Here is a 15,147-nt window from a genome sequence, read left to right as displayed (position 1 = left end):
TGCTAACTGGATGCTTTCCCCTCCCTCCCSCAAGAGTTACTTCAGTAATATGAAGCCAGGATGTGGCCACTTGAATTAAAGTAACAAGAGGTTAATGAGTTGCTAAAATATGCACCTGATGTCAAAAAGTGCATTCCACATGCTTTCCAAGTCTGTAAATACCCCAAGTCCTGTGTAATTGGCTCTCCCAGCTTTCTATGAACTGAGCTCTAGCAGCAGCACTGAAATATGACAGGCACTGCATTTAGTTTTGTTTGTTTAACTTTTCTCTTAGACAGTGTGATGCTCTAACCCTCTTCCTGCTTTTACTCTGTAAACACTGCGTTGCTTTAATTATCAGCATAGAGAGCTCCAAGAACAATAATCTCCAATGTGCTGCCTGGCCTGGTGCCACTGGTGTTTCAGTGGAACAAATGGTCATTCATTTTGCAACACTTTTGAACCAAAATGTTTACATCACACGTTTAGCTCCACGTGGTGGGGTGGGGAGAGCAGGAATATTTTTGCAACACTTAAAGTTATGAGTGTTCTGAAATCTCTTGGCATTAGCAATATAAATTGTGGAATAGCAGCGAGTGTTTATGCGCTATAGGGGGAAGGTGTCAGGGATTCTTTGCTGCTGGGCTGAGGCAGGGAATGTGCTTGAGTTGGGTTTTGCTCTCTCTCTGTGGAAAGTTTCCTCAAATATTTTACCTTTTTCTACAGTCAGGTCTTGCCTACCTATGATAGCTTGGATGAACCATCCGTTAAAATCATGAGCTCCATATTTGCTTCTTCCCTAAATGTGGTCACCACCTTTTATATTACGGTAAGAAATTTCCCCTTCTCTTTCCTTGCCCCTCTAGAGCATGACTTCTGGCAATAGAGATGACAAATTATCTTTGGATGGGGCTGGTTTCTGATTATCTGTATTTGTTCTGAAAGGTAAGTCATTTTGCTGAAGGCGAAATGAAGTGGAAGGTGATGTACTGAACAGTGCAGGAGGCATTTGGAGAGTCGAGGTTTTCAGTGTTGCACACCTCCTTGTGTGGAGACCCAGCTGCCTTTTTATGCACATCAACCTGGAGTCTGCCTTCCGGGGCCTGACCTGGCACTGGAGGTGCTGTGCAGAATTTAGGAGAGCTTCTTTTTGGCCTGTTGCAGTTGGAAAGATGTGAAGCAAGTTATGCATGATAAAGTGCCAGTAAATAAAACAGAGTTAATAATTCCTGAGAAGAGCCTGCCTCTGTGAGCTAGTCTGCTGTGAGTAATTGTTACAGCTCCTCCTTCCTTGGAGGCGTGGGGTCTGTGGGGCTGGCAGGCAGCGTAGTATCACTGCTTAATGTCACGGCAGTGACAGCTTTCCCTCTCTACGGTGTCCCTCATGAAAGCCCCCTATGTTTCGCAAGAAACTTTCCTCTGTTTTTAGGAAGGATCCACTGTTCTTTAACTGCCTGTTTCAGTTTTCGGAAGTGTTGCAGCTATGGCCCTGAAGGTCTCTGTGGAGGTTGCCCCACTCATGGCTGGCTGATCTTAACTCCTAAGAGGCTGCTGACCCCCCACTCTGTTCTAAGGAGCAYGTATGATTGTGCCTTGCACACAAATCCCATCCACTCACTTCCCCTCCTGCCGGACAGGTGGGATTCTTTGGCTATGTGAGCTACACTGAAGCCATTGCTGGAAACGTCCTAATGAACTTCCCTTCTAACCTTGTGACGGAGATGATTCGAGTGGGATTCATGATGTCAGTAGCTGTGGGGTTTCCAATGATGATTCTCCCCTGCAGACAGGCGCTGAACACCCTTCTCTTTGAGCAGCAGGTAAGATCCTCTTGTGTGTCGAGGAGCAATGGGCTGCCTTGGTGTGCACCTTTGAAACTTCCTTTTTGAAGGGCTATTGTGACTATTTGSTTTCAGCTGTTGACTAATGCCTTGGGTTACAAATGTGCCTTGGCAGTGTGAGACTCCATTGACAACAGCGTATTTCTGACTCATGGTTGATACTTGCTATTCAGAGGGACAAACCCTCAACTTGCAGTGAAATTGCAAGTGTCTGGTGTGTGGTAACAGTACAGCAGGACACCCATGGCAGTCTGTAAATCCTACTCTGCAGAATGGTTAATCTGTGCTACTTTGAGGTTCTTGTCCTCTCTGCAGAGGAATTTCGTGGGCAGAAGTGCTAGGGTTGTGAGTCTGAAGCTGCTATTGCTCTGCTACACCTCAAGTCATGTGGCTGCTACTTCCCTGCTCTGCTGGTAATGTAGGCTCTCGCATAGAAGTGTTACGCAGTTTGGAGCTCAGGTGGTTCTCCCTTTTGGAAGGAGAGGGAAATGTGTTTTTAGAAACAGAGGAGCCTCCTTATTTCCTGCTGCTCCAGGTGGCATCCTTTTGCTGGCTGGCTAGATCTTGCTTTGAGTGTAGCTCAAGCTTCTGTTCCTGGTCTCAGAGCCCAGCACAGATTCATTTCTTCTCGCTTCTGTGTGCTTGCTCATTTCTGCTCTTTTATTAGTATTCTAATCCTTGCACCTTCCTCAGTAGTTCCCTGAACAGCCTTCTATTCAGGTTCAGATGTCCCCTTCCTCCAGTGTCCCCTGGCTGTTCAGTGCCGATCTGGTGCAGAAACATGCCTTGGAATACACCCCTCTCCCACACGTTCACCTTTCCCAGGGTCAGATCTTCAGACAGCCTTTGTGACTATAGTTGGTCTGTCTGATTTAGACTGTAAGTCCCTTGTGGCAGTAGCGTGTTCTCCTCTGTGTATTGTACAGCAGTAAGCATGCCGATGGTATTCAGTAAATAACAGTAAGAGATTGTGGGAATGTTCTGAGGCCTTTGTGTATCCGCATAAATAGAAACCTCTTAGGGCAGGAAATAAAACTCAAGCAATTTATAGCTCTAAATCCTGCCACTTCTGCCTGTGAGAAGCCCCTAGCTCTTTTCTCACATTCGGAGGGTCTGGAGATGGGGGAAAAACTATTGGTGAAAGTCAGYGGGTGCAGGAGTAAGCACTGGAAATACTTGGGGAGGCCTCAGTTCTCGCCTGGGCTCTGCTCATCACTCTTTGGATTCTGAACGTGTTACTTTGCTTTCAGTTCCTATCTGTGCAGCCAGGAGGGTAGGGAACTGCTGATTCTCCAAGGCTTGTAGATTCACTGTGTCCTGTGCTTTCTGCACCTCCTGCTAGGGGAGCGTGGGGTGGGATGGGAAATGGAGGGCATCTGGAAAGCTTCCGTTATCAGTTGCTCCCAAGCAAGGCCATTCATCCTCTCTGAAGTCTGGCTAGGGTGTCTTCTGTAAACTGAGAGAAGCTGATGTATTGTAACCTGGTGGGAATGATGCCTATTAGGGAATGCTTTGCTGTAGCGAACACAGGGCTCTTCCCCCGTGACCATCCTTCCTCCTGCCTTCTCTGCTATGCCTTTTTCTCATGCCCTCGGCCTTGAGGCTGTTCAGAGAGGCTGAGCAGCAGCACTGGCAGAAGGATTTGACTACAGCTGTACAGTTCACGTTTGGGGCAGGATGGAAAACAGCAGCTTTGGCTTTGTGCCTCCTCTTCACTCTCATTTTGAAGGTTCAAGCTGCAGTTGCTTATTAAAACTGCTCAACCACATCTAACTACCCCCTAGCATCCACTATTGTGGAGACCACTGTGTTCAGGTGAAATGGCCACTGTTCAGTCTTTCTTGGCCTGTTCTCCCTGGCAGAGGCTGCTGGGGTGATCACTTTAACTGTGCAGGTGCGAAGCAGAGGCTACATTCATTCTCTTCCCCTCCCACCCTTTCTCTTCTAGCAAAAAGATGGTACCTTTGCTGCTGGGGGTTATATGCCTCCCCTTCGGTTTAAAGCCCTCACACTGGCTGTTGTGTTTGGAACCATGGTAGGAGGCATCATGATCCCAAATGGTGAGTGAGGTGTTGGGGGACAAGGATTGTTTGCTTGGTTACTTTCTGTGGTTACTTTTATTTCCCACGCTCTCTTTTCCATCTCACACCAGGTCTGGTATTTGCAGTGGTAACTCAACATTTGAAACTCTTCCTCCAAAACTGTTAGAGCTTCCACTTAGCTCTGGCCCTGTCTGAATGCACAGGGCTGTGTATGGTGTGGGGTAATGAGCAGGACCTCTGATCCCTTGGGGTAGGGGGAGGGCGTCGTGTCTTTGCTGAGGAAAAGCCTCTCAGTGCGGTGCAGCAGTGTAAAGTTGCTACCAGCTGTTTGGATGCAGCGCTGGTTGCAGTGGCTGGCCCTGCCTGGGGCAGGGATYGCCCATCCCACCGGGCTTGCGTTGCAGTCTCCCTGGGGACGCAGGCACAGCCACTGAGTGTGGCTGCTCTGGCTGCCCTGGAGGAGGACTGTGCTGACTACTTCTTCTTCTTTGCCAGTGGAAACAGTCCTGGGCCTCACAGGTGCCACGATGGGAAGCCTCATCTGTTTTATCTGCCCAGCTCTTATTTACAAGAAGATCCACAAGAATGCCCTTTGCTCACAGGTCAGTGCTTGTGCTACTTGACATGCCCCTGAGCCCTCTGTAGAGCCTGGGAACTTGGTTAATTTGGCTGCAGCAGGGAAACTGCTCAACAGCTCTTCCAGCCTTTCCCCTTCCAGTCTGCCCGTTGCAGGTGGGAGCCGCTTTGATTGGCTGCTCGGAGCRGCGTTGCTCGCGAGCACGCAGACGCAGACGGCGGAAGAGGAGGTGCTGGCTCCGTGCATGGCCTGCCCTGCACTAGAACATCACCTCTTTATGGCTCCAGCAGCAACCAAAGCATCCATTTAATGCATAAAATGCTGCTTCCAGCCCCCTGTTGGGTAGGCTTCAGTTCTGCATCCACAGAATGAGAAATCCAGGCAGCATATAAAACCTTAAAGGGCCTTACATCTCAACCTGCCTGGGCTGGGTAAAATAAACAAGGTTTCTCAGCGATGTGGTTCTTGCTGCTGACCCTCAGCTTTCTGGTTTCAACCAAAATAACAATAAAAAGGAACACACACATAGAGGTGTTGCTTCAGGAATTGATTTTTTAAAAATTGGGGTCATTCAGAGGCTATTAGAAGTTCAGCTTTTCCTTTTGCTTCAGTTTTGAATTGGCCTCCTCAGGGACTTAAAGTGTCTCTTTGCTAAGCTTGATCTTTCTTTTTTTTGCAAATGTTTTTATGGAGCTGAAATTAACATGTTTTGTTTTTTTTCTAACAATAACTTAATCCATGGCCTTTTAGCAGGCCTCTGTCCAGCATTGCCAGTCATGACAGCGCTGGTATGGGAATAAGGTTTTCAGCAAACTGCAGAGTCAGCAGGGGGAGAGCAAGACATTTTTGTGGGTCCTACTGAACTAATGGCTTTTTCTGTGTTTAATGACTTGTGGGTTTGCAAATGTACATGAAGTTTTTAAGCACAGTGGTTTTTTTTTCTTTCCCCATGCTTTCTCTGACGCAAGGAAATAGTCCGACTTTCCAGCTTTCACTCTGAATTCTGACACTTTGGTCCTAACTTCTTTGACTGAAACCCTAAGCAGGAGTCTGAATGCCAGCCTGGATTTTTCAGGGAAACAAAGAGCACTTTCAAGAATTGCTTTCTGTTCCGGCTGAGCCAGAATGTCGCTCTGCAATGCCTTGAAACTGCACTTAGAATATGCTGAGCTCTTAGACTGGCTGCCTAGAGGCAACTGTCAGCTGCTTACAGTTGAACACTGGGGCCCTCATAATGCATGACCTGAAATGCTGGTCACAAGACTGGCAAGGAAGATGTTTGTCCTGCAGAAATCCTCACCAAGGATAAGGGCTTATCTAAAGCATCAGCCCTCAGGTTACCCGGGCATTTCAGGGGGCTGATAGCAAGCTGTCCAGCCTTCTCTTGAGTGATCCATTGCCTGTCAGGTTTACATACTTGCTTTGACTGATGCTCTGAAGCACTGCAACAAGGGCACACCTGTCTTCAGAAATGCACTAGGCTGCCTCCCTGCCTCCACTCTGAAAACCAGATTCTGGGCCCACCCTCTCCTTGCTCCTCCGGGTCTTCTGGAAAGACTCATTTATTCTTTCCCTGAAGCTCTGTCTTTGGTCTCCTCCTCCTTTCCTGCTTTCTTTGATCAGGCACTCCATCAAAATATGCTCCTGTGAAAAGTGGTAGTCATGGGGGAGAAGGGGCCAGCTCTGGGCACAGCTGTCCCTCCCAACTTTTCTGTGTTTAAATATATGTGTATGTTCTCTCTCCCTACCTCCATCATCCTTAAATTTGTTACCAAAGCAACAGACCTTTTCAACTTTAGYGCTTGCAAGTTTTCAACTCCAGCTTGCCTAAATTATCTTGACTCTTCCAGTAGTTTTTCTGCATGCGTGCTCTTGCTGAGAACTGGCTGTTTTATTAAGCCATCTCTGGCTTCAAGCAAAGTCCAGTTGTGGGTAGCTCGTGGGACTGGTAATATAGGAAGTTCAGTGTCATGGAATTGGAAGGATGGCGCAAGCTTAGGTTAAAAAATAGAGCAGTTGCATTTAAAGTAGTGAAGAGGATTCCAGCAGGAGAGGGATATGGGCAGTCCCAGATGTTTGGCCAGCAAAGAGCACCGGGTTCTGCCAGTGAGTTGTTAATTATTAGAGCTGCTGGTCAGTCAATGGCTGGCAGCCAGCCAGGGGCTGGGAATTGCTACTTGGATTAGGTTATGGGGTGGCTTAGTTGAAAGGCTTGGTATGTTGGAAAGACGATCAGGTAACAGAGCACTAGGGCAAGTTAAAAAGCTTAAATTTGGGCATACGGAGCTGTGGATGAACTAGGGGGAAAAGTCCCCTTTTTTGTGGTTAGCATCAAGCATGTCCCTGTAAAGGTGCTGGTCCATATCCTGCTGCCTTCTGGGAGCCTTGAGTCAGGGGGACAGAGTGAGGTTTGGCAGAGTACCGCTGAAGGTCGCGTTAAGGTCTGTAAACAGAGTGTTTAACTTCTAACAGGAAGGTGTTGGCTTCCCAGTGTTGACACAAGCTTGTCTGAGAGGCCCCTCCTAGGGAGACCGGGAGTTACTGTTGTCCCAGTTGGGGAAGAGGAGCCACAGAGAGGCTGCTCAAGGTCAGGAAATGACCCCTCTCACCATGCTCATGTATGAATGGAAAGAGAGATCCCCTCTGGCCTCTCCTCCTCATGCAGCGGCCAGCACACCTTCACTGCACGCAAGTTTTCRCTTGCTACAGTTCTTAAAGCATAGCATCTCTGTCAAAGTGCAACAGAGAAACCCAGGAGCAACCAGGGTTCTTGCATTCCTTCGTGATTACTCTGTCCCTCCAAACTACTTGATGTCCAAAACAGCACAGTTTAGAGGATGTCGTCACTCTAGACAAATGCAACTTTTGATTCCTGCTGATGGCTCAGGCGTGGTTAGAGGAGATAGCCTGAGCTAATGACACTTCTGTACAAAGTTCAAGTTATCTTCTGGGAGGAAGGATAACTGAGGGAGAGCAACCAGCGGGGGAAACGGACATGTAAAATTCCGTTTCTGAATTCCTGCCTGTGCTCAGAGTGCTCCTCTTAGGAGACAGACCTCTCGTGTTGCTGACCTGCACGTTAGAAGAGGTGGCAGCGAGAGGTATTTGCRTGTACTCCTGTGATGTCCACATTAAGAAGTATCTCTGGGGAAAGGTCTCTGCTCTTAGCATATTGGCTGCTCAGAGGTGTGGGGAGACTCCTCCTGTTTAGGCAGCTTCATTGCAGTCTGCCTGGCTCAACAAATGCTGCATAGTGCAAGAAATTGCAGAATGGAGGACAAAATAGCTCTTTTGAGGCTCACTGCAAAGATGGGGACCCAGTGCAGCCATGAGCTGTGCTCCTGGCAGGCCTTGCAGATGCCAGCAGGAGCTTTCCAAAATAGCGAGTTCACTTTCAGCATGAGTATGGCCTTTGTTTTATGTTGCTGGCTTGTGTGTGTGGCGGTGTCCATCCAGGGATCTCTCTCTTCTGTCCTGCTGGAGCAGCCCCTCTGCAACCCAGCAGCGACATAGGAGCAGACGAAATTCTTGTATCCTCGCTGAAGTGCTGTCACTGAGACTTTGTCTCAAGATGCTGCAGTAAGTTGAAGAGGGGAGCTGAGTGGTGCTTTTTTCTTTTTTCTCTCTTTTTTTCTTTTCTCTTTTTTTTTCCTTCATTTCAGTGAGGTCATTTCTGCTCCCTGGCTGGCTGACTGCAGGCCTCAGTCCCTTAGTGGCCTTTACCCACGAATGTGGGGCCTTTAATAACGATAAATAATAATTAAAAAAGACCAACCTTTTCAAAGCATCCTGATTTGAAAATGATTCGTCAAAACAGTTAAAAAAAAAAAAAAAAAAAAAAACTCTGGAAGAGTTTGGGAGTATGTGGCTCACAGATGAAGGAAAGAGGCAGCTTTAAGGCAGCAATGCCAAACTTGCTGTAGCTGCTAGAGACTGGACACTGACTTTATTTGGTGTGAGTGTGCTCCAGTCTCTAACTGCTTATAACYGCTCTGCGGTCAGTGTTACCCCTCCATTTGCTCTGGCTTCTCCACTCTTTGGGAGCATTGCTTGCGGGTGGGTGGTTCCTCTGCCTGGGTTCAGTTTCTTGAGCCACCTAGTCCTTGCAGCATGCATTCCTGTTCCCTTTGATTGCCAGAGATTAGCCTTGGTCGCCTCTCGAGTACAAACTGCCTGTTTTTACATGTCATAAATATCTCTGTGGAATTCGGCCAAACTGTTGACCTCTTTATTCCAGTCTGCAGTTGCTCAGGGGGTAGGTGAGGATATAGGGYGTGTGATGGGGTGGAGCTGAAGGTGAGGGAAGGCTGTTGGTTCATGGACAGCCCAGCCTGTCTTTGAATGCTGTGTGAGTGCGTACCACTGCTCTGAGAAGCTTACAGATGAGCTCCAAATGTTAAGCAATCAAAGGGGTTTTGAATCCAAGGCATTCAGTTATGTGGTTCCCCACTAAGAATTAGATAAGAAACAACAGAAATCCTTTTAAAACTTCTCATGTTTTCAGCTGTTTCCTGCGGTTCCCTTTTCTCCCACGTGGCTCCTAGTTCCTGCAGCACCAGAATAGATCCTCTTTGTGGAAATGCTCTTCCTCTCTGCCGTTGTTTCTGGAAGATGTTAGCACAGCCTTCTAGTCACAAAATGGATTTCTGCTGGGACTTCAGGAAAGGAAGCAGACAAGCTCCAAGCTGAGGGCAGCAGTGGCAAAGACCTGCTGACTCTGCTTTTGGCCTGAGCAGGATGGCAGGATATCTGCTCTTTGTGCACCCACACAGCAAGGCAGGGACCAGATTTTACTTTTGTTTCCTTTACAGCATCTCTAAGATCTGGCCTCTGCTCTCTGACCATGCATCTAGTCTTGTCCAGAGCTGCTTCACATCCCGCCAACCTTTTYCTTCTGAGGGCGTCTTCCTGTCTGCAGAAGTATGCCGAGAATGGGGTCTCCTGGGCCATGGCTCTGGACCAAAGTGACCTGTGTTTCTGGGCAACCTCTCTCAGCACAGTGGGAGAACAAAACATTAGCTTCTTGTCCCTCGCTTGGGGTGGCAACATTTAAACCTTCCCATCCGGTTTCAGTTCTTCCCCTTATTTCCAGTCTTTTCCTTCTTGCAGCCCACAGCAGCCTTCAGTTATGGTCGCAGAGCCTGGCAGCCATTCCTGGTTTTTCTCAAGCTGAGTTGCATCCTTTTGTTGTGCTCTGTGTTAATTTTGTCTTAAATGTTGCTGGTTAAGGCTTTTGGAAGAATAGGGGAGAGCATACCATCCCACAGGGCATGGTCCTCTCRTGAGCTCCTGATGTTGCAACACGGGTCGGAATTACCTGTGTACTCTGCGTACTGTACCTCCCTCCAGAAGGAGCCAGCAGCTTGTTGGTTGGCTTCTACTGGACAGTAACAATATCTTGTACCAAAGAAGCAGTTTCTTTGGCAGATAGAGACTTTTATATGACTGACTTGTGAAGCATGCATAGCGAGTTGTTCCTGTTAGGCATGTGGTGAAAAAAGCAGCGTCCTCACCCCAGCAAGCCTGCAGTCAGCACGCACACAGCAGGGGTGGAGATGGAAACTGGCAAAAAGCAGAGAGAAGACGCAGCAGTGTGCTGCCTGCACGCCCCGAGTGTGCCGCACCGCGTGGGGGCTGGTTGCAAATAAAGAGAAGATGCAGTTCGCAGCACTGCCTTGGAACCTTTGCTCCCGTATGCAGAGCGGTAGAAATGAGCCAGATCTGTAACACTGCAGAGCAGGATGTATAAAAAAAAAAAGGGGGGGGGGGAAGAAATTCCTGCGTAATAAATACCAGTTTATTGCAAACGTTTAAATTCTCAGCTTTGCGGAGATGTTTTGTTTTGCATATGATTGTTCCTGTTGCTTTCATGGTTTTGTGCGCCTTTGGGAGAAGTTGCTTGCAGGGAGGCCCGAGTTGCTAGTGGAGGGTGCAGTTTCTTTGCCTGCGGTCTTCAGCACAGTTTCTCCTACCAGTCACTCATAGCAGCGTAGACTCGTTGACATGCAGACCAGGTTCCATGGGAAGCCCTTACCGTGACAATTGCCATGATTAACTAGGTAAAAATAATATATTGGAGTTTAATTAAATCTTACCAGTCAGTGTTGTCAGCCAGCAATCCATCCACTCAGCTCTTTGAACTGGTACTGCTTCCATTTGGAGCAGCAGACAGGCTTTTGGCAGCTCTGCCACGTGAACAGGCAAATGTTCCTATGTCCATATTGCTCCTGCGCATCTCGCTTGTCCTTGCGTTATCCCGTCAATTGCAGCACTGCCGGAGATTTTTAAATCAAAAGTGCAGAGTTTCGTATTCTTACAGCTCATGTGTAATTAGACCCTGTGATATTTGTCTTTTCATAATGATAAAATTAGCTGTAGAAACTTGCCTTTTAGTAGTGTTCTCCTTCTCCTTTCTAAGTTAGAGATCTTCAGAGTTCTTCCCTTCTCAGGATCCAGATTCCATCTTGCTGCTGCTCCTCCCCCTTCCCCCCCGTTTGGTCTCGGCTCTTTGGAAATCAGCAAGTCGCTTCTTATCAGTTTCTTGAGCACTAGCCACCAGGACTTTGTGAAGGTCTTGTGCTTGTTCTCAAAAATAAGAATTTTTAAACAATTCAACTAGAAACATTTCCAGGTTGTAAACAGGTCAGTCTGCTGTTCTCAGCCAGATCTGATTTGAGGGTGTTCTAATGTAGCTGCTGAAAATACCTGGGAATGAGTCTTTGCAGCTGGACCCTTGTCCACCAGATGCATTTTACTGTTCTTATACCTCGTCCACTTGCTTCTGAGCCCTTCTGATGACTTCTACAGGAGTCATCTTTCTCAAGAGCTTTCAGCAMCTGAAACTATCACTTGCTTGTATCTACACCCATATACAAAGCTCAGCCAAATGCTACTGTTCGTTCCTTTTTGCCTCCTATAATTCTCTCCTTTTCTCTCTCTTATTGACATCTGTAATTGTACTGAGCTTTGARCTGTTCGGAGATACTGTTTGCGTGAAGAATATTGTATACAGCAWTCCCATTTGTTTTACCGTGTTAACTGAAGCTCTGACACACTSTGCAGATTATACTGTGGATTGGCCTGGGAATGCTGGTTATTAGTACATACACCACCTTGTCTGCAACGGARGACACTCCTGGGAAGGCAGAAGCAGTGGGCTTGGAGCACCTTGAAGGAGAGGAAGCCAGAATTGACCAGGATTCTGTCAAAATCCCAGGTAAGTGTGTGCTTGAGTTGTGCCTCCTAGCCCTTCTTCCTGGCTTCATCTCAGGGGAAAAAAAAAACTGTGGAAGAAGCAGAGTTGTTTCCAGGATTTCTGTGCATCTTTAGAACACCCTAGAAACTTTTTGCTAGAAAAACGTGCAGTTTTGCCTTCTGGAAATGCCTAATAGGAGCTCTGAAGATACCTTCTTGAGGGCAGTCCTTTCAGAAAAGGAAGGAAGGGGAAAGTAGGGCCTCTGGGGGAGGCTAGGGCTCCCCTCTAGTGACAGAGCACAGAACTACCCATGCGGGGTAATAAAAGCAGCTCTGTGAGCACAGCCCAGAGATAGCTCTGTGCTGGCCACCTGTATGAAGGGTGCAAGGAGCCAAACAGGGCTGCTTTCACTGTTTCTGCCAGCACATTGTCCATGGTTCCAATAACAAGCCATTCATTGCACTCAAAGGTATGTAAATTTATGGGCACTGACTTTTTTTTTTGGTTGTGAGGATATAAATTTGGATTCGGTTTTAGCTCTGACAAAGCCCGTGATTATGCCTCAGCTTTGTTTACTGGTTCACGTTATTTATTATTTGTTTACTGTGGCCGTTGATAGAATTACGGTCGAACCCTCCCTTCCCCAGCTGCAGGCTTGCCTTGCAAGGCCATCGCTAGCAGGTGTCGTGTGACCCTGTGCTGCCCCTCATCTGTGGCTGTGTCCTGTTTCTTTATTTTATTTTTGTTTGGTTCTGCTCGGGTTTTTTGTTCTTTGGGGGCCTTGAAATATCCTCGCAGAGATTGAGAACGGAAGCGAGAAAAGGGCTGCCTCTTCTGGAGATTATCCTCCTCCTGGTTGTTGGCTATGTTCCTGCTGAACAGATTTGAGTGTCTCCGAGACACCGGTGTTGCCTCCGATAACATTCACTCCTGGGTTGCTCCGTCCCTGACGGTGGGGTTTTATATGTTCATGCTACCGGTTCATCCAAGGCGCGCGTGCCTTCTCAGGCACTGAGATGCCCATGAACTCTTAGCAAAAGATGCTCTCAATCCCTTAATCGTGCACACTCAGCAGGGCTAGGAGGAGGGATGCAATTGAATTCTTCCGTCTTGGTTAATTTTGGAGCAGTAATGGCCAGAGAACAGCTGCTCGTTTCAGGAGGGGCTGCTAATGACACGTGTTCTTGTGACTGGGAAAATAAAAAGAAGTCCCATAAAAGACGGTGTCCGCTGGAGTTTGCTAAATCTCTTCTCCGCTTCTCTGCGTGAACCGGGGCGGCAGAGCAGGAAGCCTGCGTTTAATCATCATGTAGCGCAGCGAATCTTAAGTTGCCCTGGCATACCCACTGCATGTATTTAGAGCTCGTCAGCATTAGTCCTTATTGCATAGTACTTGATGCTGGATTAAATAATCCTACCTAGGAGGAAGGCATTTTTAGGCACTCTCGGCTCATAAACTTCCCAGGGACAAGCTGTGCAGCTCCTAACGCACTAACAAGCRTGTTCCCTGTGAAATCTCTGCTTCCTTCCCAGTGCACCTTGGTTTGTTTTGTGCCGGGCGAGCGCGGGGGCCTGGGGGGGGGGGAGGAGGTTGCTCTTCCCTGGGAAGCGGAGCCTGGCTTGGAAGCCTCATCCTGTGGGAGGAGGAAGTGGGATGGAGCAGGGTGAGAACGAGCCGGGGAGAGGAAGTGAAACAATGAGCCCGAGCCGCGGCCGGTGCCGAGGGAGCCGCGGCCGGCAGGACGCCGTGTGCTCGGCGAGCAAGCGCTGCCCCGGGAGAGCCGCAGCCCTGCTCCCGCGCCGGCGCTGCCGAGCCGCGCCGGCCCTGGAGCCGTGCCTCGCTGCGTCTCCGCAGGATGTCGGCTTGACTAGCAATGAGAGGCGTTAAATGGTGCCCTTCTTCCCTCCGCAGCTCCCCCTGCCTTGTCCGAGCCGGCCTTGTTTTGCAAAGGTACAAGCCCGCGGCCGGGAAAACGCTGCGGCAGCTGCATCCTGTCGTTCGGGGCGCGCAGGATGCGGGCGGCCCCGCGTCACCTGGGTGCCCTCGTCAGCCCACATCTGCTGCTCGTTCCTTGCACGAGGCTTTAGCAGAAACGCGGGGCGGCTCCGGGGGCGGCGCGCCGGCCCCCAGCCCGCTCCCGCCGGAGCTGCCTCGCCGAGGCAAAGCTCGGGGCCGGGCCTCGTCCCGCCTCTGCGCTCGCCGTCTGACTTTCGCCTGTCAGCATGCGAGAGGAGTTTTATTGGTCTCTTTGATGTTGCGGAGACCAGAACTGTGCAGACTTTCATTAAAACCCTGCCCTGTGGGCCTGGGGATTATGAATATTAGAACATTGCCCTTTTATGTGAACACGTATTGACCGGCGAACTCTGAATAGTGTTTTTACTAATGACACCCAAGTGCCCATTACAGCCCCTGCCTGTATTGCTTGAGGTTTACTGTCAGCAGCTCTTCGGGAAAGGTATAAAACCCCTTTCAGAAGCGTTCGGCTGTTCCATACAGTGTGTGTGTGTATGTTAAAAGGTTGCTAAGCTGCCTGTGAAAGCTCATGAAGGCAATTATCCATTTAAAAAAAAAAAAAAAGCTAATTAGGCAATTTCTCTCTGTATTTGAAAGCACCCTAGAGGGTCTCATGGGGCGGATTAAGATTTTGTAATATTTTTCAGCTCCTTACTTGATCGTGGCTGCTTCGTTTTCTCTCGCGCGCGTTGTGCAATATCTCACAACAAAGACCTGATTCACGCTGCTTGTGCAAGAGCGCCCTTTCCCCGGCGCGCCCGTGCAGCGCCCCGGCTTCGGCGTAGCCCGGAGACTGTGTTCCCCTTTACGCCTCTCCTTGCATTTTTTTTTTTTTTTTTTTTTTTTTTTTTTTTATGGACTGGGCAAAGCGTGGGCCGGCGGCGGGGGCGTGGGGCCGGGCAGGGCGCTGCGCCGTGCCCCCGAGGAAACCTGCCGCGGTGCAGCTCGCGTCCCCGCCGGCCGGGCCGGCTGTGTTATTAGGCGGCGCGGCCCCGAGCGTGTGCGGAGCGCGGATTATACACAGTTCCTAATAGCTGCAGGAACAGCTTGACTCTGCTGCAGCTCTCCCTGGTGCTTTGTGAGAGAGGGCTTTTAATAGTGCCTGTGACACAGAAAAGGAACCATCAGCCTCTTGTAATTTGGGTTCGTTTTTACTGCGGGTGCGTCAGGAGACAACTGTGAACTAATTTCAGTGATGCCATTCGATAACCTTGTGAAATCTGTAACCGTTTCAGGCGCTGGGGGCGGCGGGGGGGCTCGGCGCGGCGCGGCGGGGCCCGGGGGCTTCCTCCCCGTCCTCGGAGGCGGGCAGAGTGGGGAGGCTCGCGCGGCCCGTGGCGCGGAGCCGCCTTCCCTTTGGCTCCTTTTGCGGGTCGTACGAAGCGGAGCCGCTTCGCTGCGCTGCGCTGGAGCGACGTGAGCGAGTCCGGGCGCCGGAACCGCGCTGGAGCGGCTCGATGCCCTCGGCTGGCCCCGGCGGGAGCCGCGGCGCGGGC

The 15,147-nt window shown here is 49.4% G+C and overlaps 1 protein-coding gene across 4 annotated transcripts in view; it reads left to right on the top strand.

Annotated features, from left to right (window-relative positions):
- The window catches only part of SLC38A10 (solute carrier family 38 member 10), a 39,170-nt gene that overhangs the window by 13,044 nt on the left and 10,979 nt on the right, over positions 1-15,147 (top strand). For 3 of the 4 annotated variants that reach the window (XM_085319210.1, XM_085319212.1, XM_085319211.1), the window contains exons 7-11: positions 706-808; positions 1,617-1,799; positions 3,769-3,880; positions 4,358-4,464; positions 11,502-11,655. In XM_085319210.1, the coding sequence (XP_085175336.1) occupies positions 706-808; positions 1,617-1,799; positions 3,769-3,880; positions 4,358-4,464; positions 11,502-11,655 (659 nt within the window). The remainder of the gene's footprint in view (positions 1-705; positions 809-1,616; positions 1,800-3,768; positions 3,881-4,357; positions 4,465-11,501; positions 11,656-15,147) is intronic. The other variant, XM_085319213.1, reaches the window with a different exon arrangement.

The sequence above is a fragment of the Rhea americana genome, unplaced genomic scaffold (genome assembly GCF_003343005.1).
Source record: "Rhea americana isolate MKP2758 unplaced genomic scaffold, rheAme1 scaffold_576, whole genome shotgun sequence".
Taxonomy (NCBI): domain Eukaryota; kingdom Metazoa; phylum Chordata; class Aves; order Rheiformes; family Rheidae; genus Rhea; species Rhea americana.
The sequence above is the reverse complement of the archived record's forward strand: the minus strand, read 5'-3'. Positions and strand labels throughout refer to the sequence as shown.